This window comes from Electrophorus electricus, chromosome 12, assembly GCF_041902795.1.
Source record: "Electrophorus electricus isolate QZ-2024a chromosome 12, ASM4190279v1, whole genome shotgun sequence".
Classification (NCBI taxonomy): Eukaryota; Metazoa; Chordata; class Actinopteri; order Gymnotiformes; family Gymnotidae; genus Electrophorus; species Electrophorus electricus.
In genome coordinates, this window is record NC_137508.1 from 10,267,545 (window position 1) to 10,288,399 (window position 20,855).

At 44.7% G+C, this 20,855-nt stretch overlaps 1 protein-coding gene across 3 annotated transcripts in view; it reads right to left on the reverse strand.

The window, feature by feature from the left end:
* lzts2a (leucine zipper, putative tumor suppressor 2a) overlaps window positions 1–20,229 on the reverse strand; it is a 39,769-nt gene extending 19,540 nt beyond the window's left edge. The window contains exons 1-3 of one of the 3 annotated variants that reach the window (XM_027023503.3): window positions 19,890–20,229; window positions 8,175–8,323; window positions 1,323–1,435 (exon numbers count right to left, since the gene is read on the reverse strand). Coding sequence is in view for 1 of the 3 variants with exons in the window: in XM_081724760.1 (XP_081580886.1) it covers window positions 19,890–19,892 (3 nt within the window). In the remaining 2 variants the exon portion in view is untranslated. The remainder of the gene's footprint in view (window positions 1–1,322; window positions 1,436–8,174; window positions 8,324–19,889) is intronic. The other 2 variants (XM_027023500.3, XM_081724760.1) reach the window with 2 other exon arrangements.
* Between the last annotated feature and the right edge of the window lie 626 nt (window positions 20,230–20,855).

Here is a 20,855-nt window from a genome sequence, read left to right on the forward strand (position 1 = left end):
TGATTTGTGTCATTTCTGAGACATTTGATGACAACTCGTCCTGGTCAAGGGCAAAACGTTCCAGTGTGGCGGCGCTGATGAAGCAGAGATGTGAACTGGTGCATGGCTATAGGCTCTGAGCAGGCCAGTCAGCTGGCTCTGTGATGAACTCCGTGGGAAAGCCCTCCACATGTCCAGTGACTGCTGCCGTGAGCAGAGTGTGTGAAACACAGCTACACAGACCACGGTGAGACTCAAATACAAAAGAGCCTGTTGGAGCAGTGCGAAATGAATAGATACATGTGCTTGATAGATCCACTGTTATCACAGCAGGAGCAGGAGAAGGAGAGAGAGAGAGAGAGAGAGAGGGAGAGAGAGAGAGAGAGAGAGAGAGAGAGAGAGAGAGAGAGAGAGAGAGAGAAAGGGAGGGGGGTGCCAGGGTAAATCTGCTGATGGCTGAAGGAACAGCTGTGTTTGAGTGAGTGTGAGCGAGGACGATGACGCGGGGGGTAGAACAAATGCCAAGGAGACCACACACACACACACACACACACACTCACACACACTCATGGGGAACTACTGCCAGTCACATGCAGTAAGTGGTACTGGGTAGAGCTAAAAAGGGCCAGAGCTGGAGGAGAATGAAAAGCAGCCCCACTGGTTTCTTGGGTGAGTGCACCCAGGGTTTCTCACAGCACTCCTGGGTGCTGTCTCTGTGTTCGTCCAATCCCAGCCCTGCCCCCACAATTCTGCAACTTACACAAACTGTCCACCCAATCCCTGCCCTCTTGACCTTTCAGCTCCTCCTACATGCCTTAAAGATCACCCCACTGTTGCTGTCACACACTGCTATGGTGATCCATCACTATCACCAGCCTGACAGTGGAGCAAAATATACTTCAAAGAGCTAGCCGGGACCTTAATTGAAATTTTATGAGGAGGGTCAGATTTGACCCTCCAACACTCATATTGCCAGTGTTGATCCAGAGCAGGCCTGGCTAACCAACATGGACTGAACTCTCCATGGCAGGAAAGCAGACTCGCACATTCCCATACAGCAGCAGTGTGCTAATGGAACACAAACAGATTTACTTTTATTTGCCCTCTTTTACAGTACATTTAAATAAAGGTTTATTTTCCACTTTGGCTTAACTGGCTTTGAATCAGTGAACAAAAATTATTTTTAAAAATGATTCCTAAACACTGATAAACCTGATAAACACAGCATGCAGAAACAGATCCCTGCGTTATAGCGGCATGGCTTGGGAAATGTGTATTTAGTTTCAGAGAACAGCTACAGGCGGTGGAAGTCAGAGAGAGAAGACAGGGAGGTCTGCTCTTACCCTGCTGTGTGGCCCAGGCTGCAACTCCTATTGGATGTGGAGACTCAGGACAGGAAGAGGCTTCGCACATCCCCAGAGCGACTCCACAGGCTCTGCCACACACACACGCACACCTGCAGAAATGCACACACACGCTGAGGGTTAGGCCATGCTGAAACCAAGTCTGTGCAGATTCCTGCAGATCTATAGGGAAAAGCGATGCAGCATGAAGGACCAAATATTCCAAAGCATGAACACACTTGCACACGCATGTGCATACACGTATGTGCACATATGTATATGCATACCTGCATGTGCATGAATATCTGCCTTGAGCCCTGTCCAGGCTTACACATTCTTGTGTCCACCTGTGATCTTACAAACATGTGAACTCTACAGCTGATAAACCTGTTTGGGAGATTTACTGTGCAGAAAGGTGAGGAAACTGCAGTTAGGTTACAGAGGCATCATAGTGAGGTCATGGCCAGAGGGGAGAGTATGAATCAGCTCTCCTGAATTTCAACTCTTCCCCAAGGACACTGAGCCAGAGCTGGAGCAGGAACAGAGGAAGGGAGGCTAAAGGCTAAAGCCTGACTCTGCCTAGGCTAAGCTGTTACGGTTTTAAGCTCCTCAGCACATCTGTTCCTCACTCTGAGCTTGAGGAGGGGAGGAGCACACTGCCACCCACTGGACACTCACTCATATGCACACACACACACACACACTCCACTTTAAAGAAAACATTACACAAATAAAGGTATATGTTTGTGTTGCAATTGCTTGCTGCTTATCTCCTGACCCTCTACAAGTCTACCAGATCACTGGATTTAACATAACATCATATTCAAGACGGCCAGGAGGTGTGAGCAAAGACCCACGCACACACACACACGCACACTAACCACCCTGGAACTTGACACAGCCTTCAATATTCGCGGGCAGAAGCACTTCAGCAGGCCACAAGGAACAGTAGCTCTGCTCACATCAGCAAGCATGCTCCATGCGGCATATCAGACGAAGGCCTCCCTCCCTGATCCTGCTGCACTCCCATCCAAAAAAGGAACAGAACCGACTGGTGCCTCGTTGTGGCCGAGCCCCTGTCTGTGTGCTTGATCCATTTTCTTCTGTGCTGTGGAGCACGCTTTTTTGCGCTGCATGTGCTCATAAAGCATCGCAGCTGTCTGGGACGCATGCGCCACAGCTGACTCATGGCCTCCGGCCTCTGAGTGCGCGCGATCTGGGACGCAGCCCCTCCCTGGCAGGATGGCTGCGCCGTCTGTGTCCTGCGGGCTTTAATGCACCTAGTGGAAGGACGAAGGGGAAGGAGGAGCGGCTTGCGCCTCAAAAAGTGGGACGCATTTCCATGAGCCACGCGACTGCAGCACACACACCTGCATGCACATGCACACAACTGCACCAGCACACGAGTAGGAGATACGTGCCTGGTCCTGTCCTCACTTTAGAGAGAGACAGAAAAGGAGACAAACAGGAAGATGGGAGACAATACATAACAATATGAATGCACGCGCACAGACACACACACACACGCTCACACACTGCCTCACATGTACAAATGACATCATCCAATCATGCACAGTCCCTGCTTCTTGGATGGAGGGAGCTGTCAAGGTGCAACCCAAACACTGTTCAGTAATCAATCGCAGTGCAACTGTGTGTAAGCTGATACAACACAGCCCATTGATTTTGCCATGACCTCATCAGCCGATTTTGCCATGACCTCATCAGAACTCGCTGCATGACAGTCCACTAGCACAGCCCTCAGGCGCTCTCCTCGTACCACAGGCACTCACTGCCTAACCAGCGCTCCTTCCTGTTGATAAAAGTGGAATGTCGAGAGGAGCTCTGGAGCTCCACATTGCATAAGGTGGGCGGATCATCGGAGAGGCAGAGCTACCTGGCTCAAAGCAACCTGTGTGCCCCACCCCTCCGGCATACAACTCACCCAGCCTAAATTTCAGCCCACCACCCCAACACTGCACCCACTCCTTCCATTTGTGGTCATTGGTTAAATGTGTGACTGATCCACTGAGTGTATGTATGTGTGTTGGGGGGGGTGGAAGCGACCTGCCGTGAGACAGATGGTAAGGGCCAGGCTTCAGGAAGTTTGGAGAGGCAACGGAGGAGAGGAGAGAGAAGCCGCCTCCCCCGCACAGATGCCACCTCCCCAAACCTAGACAGCTTGCAGACAACAGACACGTGCAGACAATGGGACACCCGAGACTCCATTACCTTATTCCACTCCATTTACCAATGCACACTGGTGTATGGGAACCCATAATTATTGGGCTGGGTTAGTGAGAGTTCCCAGAATGTGGCATCACCCAACCACAGAGAATAAGGGGTGGGGCTGAGCCTCAGTTAGCGCTGATGATGCTCACAATGCTGATGGTATAACGTTGTCAATGTTGTTAAAATTGCCCCTTGCCTGGTGGACAAACCCTTTCCACGTCCTGTGTGACCTTGTCATTCGATTACAGGAGTACAGATCTTTTTAGCCTCGGCACAGAGAACGCGATTATCCTCCAACTCATGCAGTCACGCTTGTGACCTCTGCGACAGCTTTAGCTTTTTAATTTTCATAAAAGAGCTAGCAGAGCCACCATCACAGACCTCCAAAGTGTTGCGTTTTATCTGTGCAACAGCAGGAGCTCATGGGCATATCAAAGCCCCGCCCCCTTAACTCCATATCTTCTCCCCTCCTGCAGCATAGCCACCTACTACACTTCCTATTGTCACTTCTCCTCCCTTCCTCGCTCTACGCCTCATCCATTCATGCTTCACTAGCCTCCTCTCTCTTTGTGCTCCCCTGCTCTCCTTTCTCCTCCACATTTCTCCTCTGCTCTCGCTCTTCTCATCTCTCCGTGCCCTATTCAGATGCGCTCGTCTCACCCTGTCCTCTTACATAAGTCCACCCTGCTGTGATCTGAGCCCACTCCAACTTGTCCGTCGCTATTTCATCAGTCACTGCCACAGACGCTGCTAGTATAGGATCAGACTCCAGTGGAACCAGTGGACTATCAGGTAGCTGTGAGAGCAGATTTATGGCGCTGAAAGTTAAAAGGCTTTCTAATGGGACTTTCTGAGCGCTGGATTACATAAAGCCGTGACAGGATCCTTTAGCTCACGTCATGTGAAAAATAAACAGAGAAAATCATTAGTGTGCAGTTTGAGAAGAATGAGAGTACTCCACTTACCAGAGGACAATTAGAAAATGTCCAAACAAAACTAAATGAATAGTACATTCACCCCTGAACTAAACTAGCATCTGTTCAAAGGTAACAGTGTCTTACATTGTTTTCCTTAAATGCCTTTCTGTTTTTTTCCTATTTCTAACAGAAACTCACACACCCACGATGACAGTGGGAGACTGCTGTTGCTACCGCAACTTGCCAGACGGCTCTCTGAGTCACTTATTAAGGGAATTAAAAGAGGGAATCCATATTGCTTACTCTTGGACAGGTAAGCTAAACAACTTTAATTTTATCAGTATGTTTCAAGTTTCAAGTTTGGTTTATTTGTCACATACATAGTCATACATGTATGTCTGAGCACTAACTCTGTTAATGTGTTTGTCTGACAACCTTATTGTTAACCTTCTAATTTGTAAAAAACTTTTTATCATTCTTTTGGTTTGGGTCAGGTCACCATATCCCGCTTCCCCTTCTGCTTTCGTCATGCGTGCAGACAAGCACGGAGCACAAGCCGGGGCTACGGCCCGAGGAGACGACGGGGGCCTCTAAACATCACTGCGAGCACAAAGAGGGCTTTAGTAGACACAGCGAAGAGCAGGCCATCACCACAGGCCTGCCAAACGCATTACCATGAGAAGACGAAGTGCCTTTAGGAGACAGGATAGCGGCCCTGCCTGAGATGGCAGCTTTTCCTCAACCCCCTGCAGCACTTCTCTTTCACACCACCAGGGGGAAGACAAGTAAGGGTAGTTCTCCTGAAGTTCTGCTTACGCTGTCATGAGCATTTAAGCACTGCATGTGTTTTCCACCATCATCTTACATATCACTTTTCTTTAATACTTTTAATACACTATTTAAGATATTTACTATTTTTACGATTACAATATTACTAAAACCTATTGCGGTAGCATGATGGTAATATTGCACACAGGCCATATTTTCAGCAAGTCTTATATTAAAGAGTGTGTTTCTATTGTGTTGGGACAGTTTGGCTGGTAACGTGCTGTCAGGGGGTGGCCTGAGCTTCCCAGCGGTGGGGGGAAAAGGATGCAGGGTCAAGGAGGCTGCTTAGTTTCACCCTGCAGGGCCCCAGGGGCTTTGACACACATCCTTTTTAGATGTCCCCCAACATCTTGTTTTGTGGTGCGTTGCGGGAGCTTTACACTGTGTGTTGAAGAGTAGGGGGATGTGTATGTGTGTCTGTCTGTGTGAGTGTGTGTGTGTGTGTTGGGGGGGGGGGGGGATAACTGCTTTGTTATGCAGACCCTGAGACACTCGGCTCATTTTTCTCTCCAGCTCTTGCTCAGTGGATCGAGGCACTTTGTCTGTTTTTCAAAATCGTTCGGAATGTGAGAGGCTCGAAGAGAGAGCAGCTGGTGATGGCGTTGCGACCTGCTCAGCAGTCTTCTGCTCAGCCCCCACTCTTTATATCTCTCTATTTCCCATACTCTCTTTCACTCCCTCTGTCTTTCTCAAACTCTCCCACTTCGATGCTCTGAAACAACCCCCTTCTTTTCTGTCTCTCTTAAACTGTCAGCTCAAAGGCAGGGGAAGTGAGCTCGTTACAGTTGTTACAGGGTAAAAGCAGACAGGATCTAACTCAGGACGCTTGGCAACACTGTAGCACCATCAAAGCCCAGTGGCAGGAAAAAGACGTCTACCTCAGGTGCTAAAGCTTATTTTGTGACTCTTTAAAAACTTGCCAAAGCAGCAAAAAGACCCAAACTTATTTAGCCTTGTTAGCTGAGCCAGAACTCAAGATGCAAAGCAACAAATCAGAAAAACAGGACACAAAAAGAAGATGAACTTCAACCTGCAAGGCCAGCAAAAAAATCTCTCTCTCTCTCTCTCACACTCTCACACACTCTCACACACTCTCACACACTCTCACACACACTCTCACACACACTCCACATGAGAGAGAGAGAGCAGAGTCCTTATGAGCCAAACTCCCACATGATGATAACGCCAAATAAGAGCATATGGCTTCTCTGCCTCATTTTGCTGAGACACACAGGCTTGGCACTAGTCTTCAGCAGGAGGTTGGATCAGGCACAATTCAGGTTCAACATCATTACTATATGTTTCATGGTGCCAAAGATTCAAGTCTGTATGTTTTACATAGTGTAGGATTAATTACCGTGACATTTTCTCACCAGTCCGTAAAGCAATTCATTTGTCACTGAAACAAAACATATTTATAGTAAGGGTAAATAAATATATTGCATTTGAAATATTTTCTTTCTTTGTTTTTTCTTGAACTCTCCTTTTAATTGTTTCCTTATGTCCCTCGCTCAAGAACTTCGTGCAGAACTGTTTGCAAAGATAAAGAAAATCTGTTTCAACTCTAAGTCATTCCAGTGCTATTGAGGCAATGTGATGATGTGACAAATTCTTAATAAGGCTCACAATGAAATCCTATCCATGAGGTTGTCTAAACAAGTCACGGTACAGGACAAGGAAGGAGAAAGAGTGCAAATTAAAATATTCACCCAGACAAAACGTGGAGACACAAATGGGGCAGAAGAGGGGAGGTGAAGAGGACCCTGAACCCTGCCATGCAGAAAGCTTGTTCCAGCACAGCCTGCCAAGACTGAGCAATCCAAGCCCTGTCGAATCTGCAGCCAGGTCAATGAATCGGGCAGTTCGTCTCTACTGTCCAGCTGGTAATGACTTAATGTGGCAAGAGTAGAAGGCCCTGCGTTAACGGCCCTTTGACGAGAACTCTGGCCCAGTTTGGCCAGACTTCACTGCCAGAAACCTGGCCCAGGGTCAGGAAATCAGACCCTCAGCAAAAGCCGTGCTGTGCTTGAGATTCATGAAGCCCAGGCTCTGGACCTGTAATGCCTTTCCTCTGTTGAGGCCATTGCTCAGTACCCTGTCTGGGATCTGAGTTAACCCTTGGGGTTGCATTTTCAGACTCAGGAGAGCTGTCCTGCAGAATGTGCAGTGAAAATATACCAGCAAACCCAATAAACAAAAACCTTACACCACAAGCTTTTTTCTTTGAAATCACTGTACAAGCACAGATGCCAAAGCATACACTCAGCAAATCTGCTACAGTCTCATAGGGCTTTCTCCTCAAGAACCACAAAGCCAAGAAGGAGCCCACTCACTGCTTAATGTTTCTGAAGACTGCTAAAGTTCGGCCAGTGTCCACATATTTTACACTGCTAAACCCGATCTTTAAGTAAACGGAGGAACACTGCATATTGCACATTGGAAATTCTTGATAAATGCCTCAAAATAGTCCTATTTCATAATTAACTTAATTTTTAATGTTCATTATTATTCAACATATATATAGTATATCCAGTAAGCAGCCACACTGTATTAATAGTATACGAGTGAAAGTGCAAATAAACTGAAATGTACCACCATGCAATGTTAAAAAAGCTGTTACCAGGCCTACTATAATGTATGAAGCATGTAACCTACTGATCAAATCACAGAAGTCAGTGTGGAGACACAGGGTGACCTAAATCAGATGGCTATCATATCATTCCACTTCTACATTATCCATGTATTACTAACAAATAAAGGCTCTAGAGTCCTTAAAAGGAACATATTTTTGTTAGGTTGTCTCTTAGGCTTTGAAAAATCTGAACACAGGAATGCAGAATCAAGATTTAAGTACAACTATCACAAACAAATGACTCACATTTTTGCGTTGCTTAGGCCAGTTCTGACAGCAATAAACAATAAATGTTGCCTCTGGATTGGTCTGCCTGTAGCACTCATGCTGTCATGGTTCAGAGCATGATTCTGGGTTTACCACAGTGGGGCTCAGGTACAGAAAAAAAATGCCTGCTGAGAAACAGACAAATAAACAGCAAAAACGATTATTTTAGAGTTGGAGTTATCAGACAACATCTGTCTATATCTATCGCTCTGTCTCATCATTCTCTTACTCTCCCTCTGCCTCACTAAAGAGTTAGGGCAGTGACTAAACCAATAAAGTCAGCTTATGTAAAGACTTCCAACAGCCTTCTGTCACCCTTACAATGCATAAGAGGAAAGATCAAGCACTGTGTGTAAGTGCATGTGTGTGTGTGTGTGTGTGTGTGTGTGTGCATGTGCAACTACAGGAACCAGAGCTATTGGCCCATGAACAGCACTCCTCCATGTGTAAAGGGTTTCATGGTTCTGAATGCCAGAGTGGCTGATCTGTACAGAACATGTCCTGACATGTCCAACTCAGCAGTCCTGTGTCACCATTCACTATCATGACAGCCCTGTGGTACCATACCCTCAACACCATCTCTGCTCAGCCACTTGCACTCATCGAACACACAGGACCCGACAACAGAGACCAATCTGAAGACTCCAGGGTGCTGTTCAACTGAATCCGCTGAATCCCACCAATCCTGTTTCAACATGTCAGCTAGCCCCGCCTCCTGTCTTCTGTAGATTACATAGAAATTCTATGTACGAAGTGGGAGACCGGCTCCTGGTCCTCATGGCCAAGGTGGCTAAACAGAGATCTGGAATGAGTCTGAACTGCTGTCCAGTCAACTGATTCTGTGGCTAATTTTGATGTAATGACTGTATGAGTTACATAAGTGCATGGACAAATGCCAAAGCACTAAACTATTACAAATGAGCAAAAGCCAGCTAAGCAGCAGTCAACCTTGCAGAGATAAATGATGCATCTGGGTTCTCATCCATGTGAAGAATATGGATTAATAAAAAATTACATTACTGAGTATGAGTATGTAACAAACGTACTAAGTTCCCTACCCACAATAACAAAGAAACAGAGAGACAGAGAGAGACAGCAAACAAGAAGGAGACAGAGATACAGAGAGAGAGAGAGAGAGAGTGAGTGACTGAGGCAAACTGAGGCAGAGGGACTGAGGCAGAGGGACTGAGGCAGGCTCAATGATTATCAAAAAGGGTGACTGCAGAAAACAAAGCGGCTGTGGTTTAGTTCGGTGCTGGTCACACAGTCAGTCCTGGACACATGTATGCTCCCAGGATCAGGGGTGCATGAGAGTTTAGTTATGTGGAGGCAGAGAGCAGCTGGGGGGTGGATATTAGATGAATATGTGTGTTTCTCTTCTTTTGTGTGTGTGTGTGTGTGTGTGTGTGTGTGTGCATGCGTGCGCGTGTTTGTGTGTGTATATACACTCAAGTCCTTTAGTATCCACATGGAGATCTGATGGAGTCTGACAGGGAGGCCACGCTTCTTTGAGGCAGATAGAATAGCAGGTTACTCTGGCTATAAATACCTCTCCCTCCATCCTCCCTGCATCATCTTTCAGCATCTCCTCTTTGTGCTTTATTAACAGCACCAAGACCCCAAAGAGTAAATAAACAAAAACATGCAAATGATTAAGTATAAATAAAGCACATAAAAGCATCCAAGGCAGTGTTGTCTCAGTCCAGTTTCACCGCACAGGCACTCAGCTGGGGGATGTTCTGGAACTGATTGTGATCTTCTGCCACGAAGCACCGTAAGTGACACTTTATCAAGTCTGACGAGGCCATTGTCGTCTTCCCTCTTCCAGGTCTCTGCAGCTACAGGAGGATTCGGTTCCCTTCAGCCAGGAGTAGCAAACTCGTTCCCACTTACACATTAACAGGGGCCCCTTTAAACTACATTTATGAGCCAGTCATTTATAGCATTGCGGGGCTGTGTCCACAGTAAAGCGGCCATAGAGTGGCTTGCCATGTGGCTTGTCTCCTCAATGCTGTGGTTTATAGCCAGAATACAAGCCTAATGAGTGCCTGATTTCCCAGTGCTCCTTATGTAAGACTCCCAAACCAAATGAGAAGATGCGGTGACCACATCTCACATCTGCAGGATGGGAACCCACATTCTGTGGCTTGTGTGCTAGACATGTTGCCCTGATCCTGGAGGTAGGACATGTGCGTTTGGCTCTGTGGGAAAATGTGAAGTTAACAAATAAACCACAGTAGCATGTCACCTTTATATTCATAGCATTTAACAGACACTCTGGTCCAGAGAAACTTACAAAAAGTGCTTTAGTTGTCTATGTAATTTTATCTAGCACAAATAGGTTAGAGTCCAAAAATACCCTTAACTGAGACAGTGCCAGAACAAAGTGTCAGTGCTGAAACCTAGAATGAGAACTACAATACAAAACAATACTATACACACAATTCGCACGAGCCAAGTGCAAATATAAAAGCTTCTTGCAAGTGCCTGATTAGGTTTAATTTAAGTGCTTTTCAAAGAAATGGGTAAATGAGGGACTCTGCATTTCAAACAACTTGAACTTCATTCTACTGACTGGGTGCTAGGACAGAGAAGGGTCTTGAGGTTTTTGGCCGTTGCCATCAAGTGAAAGGGAGCAGGTCCTTGTAGGCAAGCATCAGAGCTTAAATCTTTATTCAGCATTTGATTATTTTATAGAGATGTGCAAAATAAATCGACTCCAACTCATTACTGATGCATATGCGTGCACGCACGCACACGCACACACACACACACACAGACACAGACACACACACAGACACACACACACACACACACACACAGACACACACGCAGACACAGACACACACACACAGACACACACACACACACACACAGACACACACACACACACACACACACAGACACACAGAAACACACCCACCCATAAAGTGCCACTTTGGATGGCTGCACTCCCAGGCACAGCAGCCCTGGTTGGTTCCCAACACTGCGTCTGCCACTGCACTGATGGACAATGAGATCTTCAATAAAATCTCTGACCTGCTTGTCTGCTAATCCTCTCAGACAGGTGAAGTCAGATTGAGGTTCTCACACTCTCAGCAAACAGCACTGTGTTGGGATCAGACACATGTTATCACACTGCTGGTCGTTTAAGCACAGTGACCAACAGATCTGATAAAGAGAAACAGGCTAGGTTTACCAAAGGATAAGAACTGTATTAGACCATTAGACTCTCTCTCTCTCTCTCTCTTGGCAGATCTGAGAGCTTAAGTAGCATCATTATCCAAAACCAATCTTTCAAAATATGCAGAAGAGTCAAAATGTCCAAACAGCAGTGGAAAATCTTCAGCAGTGCTGCAGCAGAGAGCATGACAGAACCAGTGTCTTCACTGTAGTAGTACAGCGCTGGGACGTGTTTGCACATCAAACCATGCTGACATTTGAGAGTGATAACTGCAAACGGGTCCTGCAGATCCATATGTGCGAGTCATACCACGCAGACCAGAGTGTCTGCTTAGAAGAACAGAGGAAGAAGAAAGAGCAGAGCTAGATCTGAATCTCGGAGCTCAAGCAGAGCTGGGAAAACATCATCAACCAAAAAGCCTTTCCTCAATACCTGACTCCACAGCAGGAGAAACTGTGCAAGAGAGAGAGAGCCAGAGAGAAAGAGACAGCCAGAGAGAGAGAGAAAGAGAGAGAGAGAGAGAGAGAGAGAGTAAGAGAAAGAAAGAAAGAAAGAAAGAAAGAAAGAAAGAAAGAGGAGACAGGAATACAACAGAGAAAAAAACAAACAACTGAGTTATTTCACATTCTTTATTTGCCCACAAGTATGGCTAAATGTGATCAATCTGTAAAAAGCCACAATTGAAAGAAGAAGTTCACTGGACTCCATCATTTCTCTGTTTCCATCTGAAAGCAGAATTCCAGAGAGAGAGAGAGCGAGAGAGAGAGCGAGAGAGAGCGAGAGAGAGAGTGAGAGAGAGAGAGAGAGCGAGAGCGAGAGAGAGCGAGAGCGAGAGAGCGAGAGAGAGAGAGCGAGAGCGAAAAAGACAGAGACAGAGAGACACAGCGCAAGAAAGGAGAGTGAGGGAAGTAGCAGAGCCCTGTGAGCTGAGGCAGACTGCTGGAAGAGGGACGAGGTAGAGAGTAATGCAGGCCATTGGCCAGTGTCATCTACTAACCTCTGTTCACACACAGATTGCTCACAACATCCACACTGAACTCTGTCAAACTCTGCACTGCAATAGACACACAGCCCCTTAAAACACCATACCTAGTCATGCAAAACTGCTTTCCTGATCATGATCCAGAAGTAGGCTGTGACCAGCCTTACTCACCAGACACATTACATGCACAAATGCAGACACACCTAGCTGTGCAGAAAAGACTGCAGCTGTGCAAAACAGAAATACAATGGCTTAGGTCACATTTGTGCAAAAAGACAATACAGGTCTTTCTGCTTATACACAATACTTCAGTGTGAGGCAGAGGAATGTCTGGAAAAATGTGAGCTTCATTTATAGACCTTGAAACTGTGTCCCAGTCATTACATGTAAACACTGCCAAGCACTCATTACATCAGTCAGAGCATTCCTCCCTCAGTGCAGGCCTGTTTGAGGCTGCAATGCGACTGAGGCTTGTGCTTTGCTGTAATAATGGAGAAGACAGACGGCCCTGTTGCAAGGCCTTGACCATCTGACCCCACTCCATTACCTCGTTAAACATCCACACTGGATTATTTGCCAGTGTGGCTGTCTCACGAAATGGGAACAGGGCTGGGGTTGACAGGGTCAACAACCTCATCTATGGCCACCACATGGGCCTTGGGGCTTCACTGTGAGCACACACTGTACTCACACACATCACCAAAGCTCACCCACTCACCCCCAGGCCTTGGGTTTCATTAGTACAGAAGAGTAGTTAAAGGCCAAGGAAGCAGGCCTGAGACAGGAGGGCAGAGTGCTTCATGGTGCTGTCAGAGTGGCCTTGCTAATCTGGATAAACAGGCTGGGAGCCCTAGGTTCAGACAACTACCTCTGTCCCAGTACTCCTTACATTTTTGCACATTATCCATCCAAAGCAACGTACTTATGACGGAATACAATTTGAGCAATCAAGGGTTAAGGGCCTTGCTCAGGGGTCCAATAGTGGCAACTTGGCAGTGGTAAGGCAACCTTCTGATTACTAGTCAATAAGCTTAACCACTGAGCTACCACTGCCCTTTTTACATCAACTTCAGAGTGCAGGGCTTGATGTTCACTTTTGAGTGTAGGCCTCATTCACATTTGCAAGATCTTTTCCAGCAGACAAAAGTATTAGTGAATGCCAAGGGAATTTCAAATGAAATAATGAATGTAAATACTTATTGCTTATGGCACTGCTTATGTAAATACAGTAAATATGGTTGTGGGTAGGGGGTTGTTGGTTTTTTTTAATCAAAAATATTTCACTAAATGATCAGTGAGGAATTCAGAGTTTAAATATTAATAACAGCTATAAAATGTTCATAAATTAATTTTAGATTTTAAAGGAGTTCTGTGTAGCTGCTGTGATTGTACCATGACCAGTTTTTTAGCAAGTTGGCCATAACACTATGAACATGACAGTATTTTTGACACAAACAGCATAGGCACACTGGCCAAACAAGAAACAGTATTCATATAGGCACAATTAGAAGTTCAACGGCCAACATTAATAACATTAACATACGCCCCTCCTCTGTTTTCTGAGTCTGTCCACTGGGTCTCCTGTGGTCTGCCCTGGGTAGGACAGTATGGCAATGGTGGAGGTTTTGGCCAAGTGGGTGATGTCAAACCAGAGAAACAGCACAAGAGCCACATGGCCATAAAGCCACAACCACAGGTGATAGCTGCAGCTCCCACTAAGCTTCCAGATCTCCCGGTAGAGCCATTTGGCAACTCAGCTTTCCCCATCTGCATTCCTGTCCTGTATAAATGTTTATTCTCCTAATTACAGGGCAGCAGGGGTCATCCATAAACTGAAAGGCAGGCTGTGCTTGCAATGGCAGGCACGCCGCAGACCAGGTGTTGTAGGACAGAAGGGATGGTGAGGATTGGTGAGGAGTGGTGAGAGGACTGAGGAGTGGTGTGGTGAGGAGTGATGAGGGGTCCCAGGAGTAGTGAGGAGTGGTGAGAAGTGGTGAGGAGTGGTGAGAGGCCTGAGGAGTGGTGAGAAGTGGTGAGGATTAGTAAGGAGTAGTGAGGAGTCCGTGGAGTAGCGAGGAGTGGTGAGGAGTGGCGAGGAGCTCAGCTCACAGCTTAACTACGGTAGGGCACGGGCCAAGGTACAAAAAGCAGCTATGAGCCGAAAACCTGTGGGGGTACTGCAGCAGAGAGAAAAACGCTCTTGTCGAGCATGGGACATAAATCTAGATAAGCACAACACTGACACTCTTTCCATAATGTTTGCCTTGCAGAGCACGGGCCCACTGTGCTCTTTGACAGTGTAGATTCCTGCTTAATGAAAAGCAGGCCATTCCTGTGACGCTCTGATAGTTGTCCTCTCTTTCTGGACCTCATTACAACCTCACTGCAACTGTGAAGGAGACATCACAAACTACAGTTACATAAACCCAATATTCCAAAATATTATGTAATGAGGCCACATTCAGACCTAGTCTTTTTGCAAATTTGGATGTATTTGAGAAGGGGCTTTCAGAATGACTAACTGTTGCTGCTCAACAAATCAACTAACTACCCACTATCAGCTAATCAGCTAACTAACTACCATTTTTCATGTGATGAAATTTGATCTTACATGTTCTAAAACTGTTAAAGCACAGTGTAAAACATAGAAACTATTGTGCATATTCAGATTATCAGGAGCTATAGCTAGAGGGACTCTTGGCTCTCTCATACAACATAAACGGGGAGAGGGCATCATCACAGCCAGATCTCCGGGCTGTCTCAGTCTTTCTTACTGTCGTTTCAGTCCATGCTGGCCCACTAAACTGCAGTCAACCCCATTTGCTAAAGGAGGATTTTGATTCAAATGCCAGTCACATCAGTTTCTCCCAGCAAATCAAATGACCAAAGAAAAAATAGGACGTGTTGTGAAATAGCACCAGATTCAGGCCACATTACGGACACTGTGAATAACACAGGGTCTTTTCACTTCTACTGTGTGTAGAAGGGCAGCATAATCTTAGGATCAGGCAAGGGTCACGAGGATTGACCTCTGCCTCCAGGCCTTAGCAGCCTAAAGCCTGGGACTACTGAATTCAGATCATGAAAACAATAACAATATACTGTACATAACAATATATAACTATAGTTAGAAAACAAAAGTGATATTGGCTGTGCTGATGTACATAGCTAAACTGGAAATGCTCTCCCAACAAAAGTAAAACTATCTACCTCACATTTCCAACATGCAGAGTTAAATTTCTCATATACAGTTTATATGATTTACTATAGGATAAACTCTCAGTTTATGATAAAACGTCTGTTGCTTGAGCATATTTGTTTTTATGTGTATTTCTAATCAAAGAACACACTGTATTGTTACATCACTCTCTGAATGCAATATACTTTTAAATAACATTTCTTTTTCTTCATTTATTCACCAGATGGCAAATAAAATTTTAATTGACATTGAACATTCCCATGCTATTCTTCTCTACACATGATTCAGTGTCACAGCCCTGCATTCACAACAGTATTATTACAGAACAGTGTGTATAAATAGCCTTCATGGGTTTGGTTTCACTGAGGCAGCGTTTAGTCTCAGGTGTTTGATTTCATGTTCTGTTGAACTGTTGAAGATCTGCTGCGACATTCAGTATTATTTCTCCAGTTCTCAGCTAGCAGTCCAACAACTATCACGGCTAGAAAAAAACGAAAACACATTTTATACGCCGAGCTGACATCACTAATCACTCCCACCTCCAGTCTCACCACGCGTCCCCTGCACACATACAATAATAATCTGTGAGATTAGTTTCTTCACTAGGTGTGACATGCCCCTTTATGCTCGCACCTCACTTGATGCTAAGAATGTCGTCAAGAGATATATGAGACACAGCATGATCTAAGCCACATGCACTGTTTATAACCACATAAAATATTCATGAACATTTACTCTTGGGAGCAAAACAATTTAAGAAGAAGAATTAGGGGTCTTAAGCATTTACATTTCCATCTCTCCCTGCAAAGAGAAGCTCGGGCTCCATCAAAAAAGCAAACATTACTTCAGGCTCAGGCTGAGCATTATATAGGCAGAGCACATGCTAATAGATCTAGGGAACTTCAGAAGTAGAGATACATCCAGTCAATCAGCTACAGAGGCCCTGTACCCCTTACCTCAAGAATACTCTGACATTGAATATATTGATGTAGGTTTAAATCTACTGATACAAGAAATACAGTGGCATAGTCAGTAAGTAATCTCCCACAGACGCAGAGCATCCAGAGCAGTCTGTTAGGCCAAAATAAGCAAAAATGCTTTATGCATTGTATGGTTGTAAAAGCATGTTGTTATAAGCAACAAAGTTATACAAACTGCTTAAACTTTTGATTATTTATGAATTACTCAGATCTTTGTCCTTCTTTGTCATTCATTGTCTTCTTTGTCAAGTCCCTCTCTGTGTCCTAGTGTTCGATTCGCATGCCTACGCTTTCACTAAACACGGCACTTCCTCTGGCACCCTGTGAGCTGCATGAAAACAACTTCATGCACTTCACAACCAGTGAGCGGTGCCAGTAATCACAGATGCAATGTGTGATACAGTAAGAGTAGCTTTGTGTGTGTGTGTGTGTGTGTTTGTGTGTGTGTTAGTGGCAGGGACCCAGACACAGCAGCTGGGTCTAGCACTCATCTGCTCACAAAAAAAGCTTTACTGTCTCTACAACAAATGTGCAGAGCAGTAAAAGTGACTTAAGCTACTGAGAATTAAGGCTGTGCACCCCTCTCTCTTTTATACACCATCTACAGTCCTACAGGAGCACACCCTATAGAGAGGCTCTCTGAGCAGCGATGCCGCTCCGGCACTGTGAACTACATCTTTCTATGGAGAGCAGTCCCAGAGCTGTCCCCCAATACTTCAACTTCAAGCAGAGAAAGCATCCAGGCTACATGTTCCCCCCCGAAACTGAGCCCTGTGATAAAGACCTTTGTGCGTTCAGATAATACAGTGTTGTGAAATTACGGCGCTGCTTTGTTGATATACAGTAATGCAGCATTGCTTAGCTAAGAGTGTTGAAAGAGACAGGTTAAGTAGGTCAGGTAAGCAGAGTTAAGCATTGCCATTCTTAGGAAAGGGGGTCAGTCTGACTGGTGTTCATGCATTCTACAACCTTAAATCCTCATAAAATGCATTATATTATCTAATTACATTATCTAGATTTACATTTCTGGCACTTCAATGTTTTGAAAGCAAAAATTATCTGAGTATGCTACCAGGTAAGCACCTGTGTCAATTAATTTAAACAAGCAATAAATCAGTCAACACCTGAATTTATGCCAGGCACAATCACTATCTCTCAGTCACACCAGATCATGCTGACTGAGCACTGGGTGAGAGACAATGATTGCCCTGCTGAAAACAAACCTGGCAACTAGCCTGTTTTGTCAAAGAAACTCAAAGCCTGGGCTCTGCTCAGCATGGAATACTTTGAAATATATGGGCAAGAGTGTATTTATATCTGTAGGTGAACCATATAAGAATCAGCCCTTTTTTATGCACAGGTGTCCTGTTTAAAGAGACCATAAGTAATTGAACACCTGGTTTCCATTGACCAGCTGTATGTGGAGAATGGAGACTTACATGGAGAATGTCACTGTAATATCTCATTTAAGGAACAGAAAACCCAGGTCACTGTTTGGTTTAAAGAACATTAAATATCTGTAAAGTTCTGGGACAAAGTCTTGAGAGCATATGAGCCATCATCTGTGAAACACTGGGGTAGAGGCATGTATGACTGCCAATGGAAAGTGTTACTTGTGTTTTTTGATTATGTGACTGCCAATACCAGTAGCACGGGGAACTCTGAAGTATACAGAAGGATCTTAACTGCTCAGATCCAACCAAATGCCTCAAACCAAGTGGATGGTAGTTTACTTTTCAGACAAACAATTGCTCCATGCATAAAGCACTAAAGCGTCCATGGAAATTTTCAAAGGTAAGAAGCTCAATGTTCTTGACAGGCCAAGTTGACTCGACCAAGCATGTTGTTTTGAATCCTCCAGACCTTACCCACTCTCCCAGTGCCATGCCTATTCCCTGCCAACAGATCTGTTCTAACTCACCAGAGCAGAATAGCCTTACCTGATCTGCATTTTCCCATCCTCTAAAACTTCCAACTTATTCTACCCTCAGTCTCAGCCTCATTTCGAAGTGTTGCTACTGTTATGTTGCTTACCGAGCTGTTATCCCGGTTGCTTGCTGTGCTCCTTGCCGGATCCTGCCCGAATTCTAGCCCCTGGCTCGTGCCTAGCCCTTTTTGTAGGATTGCCCTGTTGGTTGTTATACTCTACCTGTTTTCCAGACCCTGCTTCTTGAATAACCCTCGGATACCTCCCAGACTCTGCCTTCCTAGTGTCACTTTGCATCGTATGCACTACAAAAAGGAACTCACCCTCGCTGTACCCAGCCAAAAGAAGTTGGGTTTTAAGCCAGACTCCCAAGTACTCAGTACCCTGCTTGGTGTGGAATATAAAACCTCTTGCAATTGGATTCCCTCAGTTTTGAGTGCTTTTATTACACATATAATATGAGTGGACAGGGATATTGAATACAACTGATTAGCAACCAAGCATTTAATATAACATTTTTATTTTAGAGTAGGCAATTTGTTTAATTACTTATGGTTCCATGAACTGGGGCACTGGGCATAATACATGTGTAATGTTTACATTCAAACAATATAAGGTGATGTACATTTAATAAAATGTAAATACCTTTAAATAATAAGATAAAACAACGAAGGTTGCTAAATTAACAAGTTACTGAGCAAATGACAACAACCGATTGAGTGTGTGAAATGGTCACTGATTATACCAATGGTCTCTGCAGTGTTAAAGAGGCACCGCAGACCACTGTTTAACACCTTTTCTCCATCATAAAACACAACTCGTCTTACGATGGTGACCTTGTTCCACCACACTTCCCCAAAAGAGACCATGGAAGCTTACCACATTACGGATAATTGTGGCTTTCTCCAGGCGCTGGAATACTTACCCTCATTTTCACGACAATTACGTGTCCCAAATTACGCTATGAATAAGGGCAGGGAGGAAAGCAAGAAGAAGCGTACCCTATATACTCTAGACAGTGAGAAAGAGAAAGAAAGCGCTCAATGTTGGACTACCTCGTACGAAACAAATTGTTAATTGTTAAAATATCAGTCACAGATGTTTTCTTACCAGCAAAGCTGCGAAAAGCAAATGATCAGGCAAACTTAATATTTAGATAATACTGCATTACCTTTTCATGATGTAGGAGTAGTGAAATGCCCAACAGCACACAATCGAAAGGCTTAAGTAAACAGTGTTTAACCTGAAAGAAGTAGTGGTTTATGTTTGGATCCGGGGACACTGCTGGGCAGCATCGAAAGCAGTGGTTAACAGCCTAATACTGTCCCAGCTACAAAAACGGCTAATTCAGACACAGTCCTTTAGAACGCGGTTTACTCAAACTTCCTGAAAAGTTTAACAAGATACATTCGGGATACTTACCATATGCTGTGCTAAGCAGTTCGACAAGAACACCGAAAATATAGTGTCCACAGCTTCTGCGTATTTTTGTTTCAGTTGTTTCCTAAATCAAACGTGTGTTCGGTGCAGCGACGCGCAATTGCTGTGCTCTTAACTCGTGAACAATGCAGAACGCGTGTTTCCTCCGAAACGCAGTGTCACAATAAAGCACGACAGCACTGTTCTGCTGGAACTGATCACTGCTTCGCATAGACGGACTTCATTCTTGCCTCACGCGAAACCCATCCCCGATTCTTCAGGGTACGGCCGCCGGCAGGAGCGCGCGTGTTAGTATGCACTCGCTGGGTCCCCATACCGCGATCTGTAGCGACGAGGGTACGGGAGGATTGGAATACGGGGGGGGGGTTCTAAAAGTTACTGTAATCATTTTTTAAAATATATTTCTTCCTGTGCCATAAATATCATTTTATAAAGATTTAAAAACAGTAGTAGATTTAGATATGTGTCAAATGGAGCCTAAATCATCTCATGTTTTATTTAATTATCTTGCCAACATTTGAAGGCGACACTTTGGCTAATAGACAAATATTACAGCCCCCACCCACCCTCGCCATTCTAGTCTGAAACTGTTCTATTTACCTGGAGGTAAATACAGTTCATTAGAAACAATAAAATGTTTTTTGTTTTTGTTTTTTTTTACATTGTGTGGACATATTGTGCACGCATTCCCAACACACTTTTCTAGTGTAGTGTACGATTTGCAATAATCCCAATCCTAGGCATCACATAAAAGTAGAACTGAGTGCTTTAAACACCACGAGCAGTTGTTTGTTACCCAAAAAGAACACATACCGATACATATATGCAAGGTGTTCTGCCGAATGACAAAGAAAGCAATAGTAGTTTAATTTGTTTCAATACAATTTAGTTTTTAACAATATTCAGTCTATATTTTTTTCAAGTTACCAATGTCCAGTGTGGTAGTAG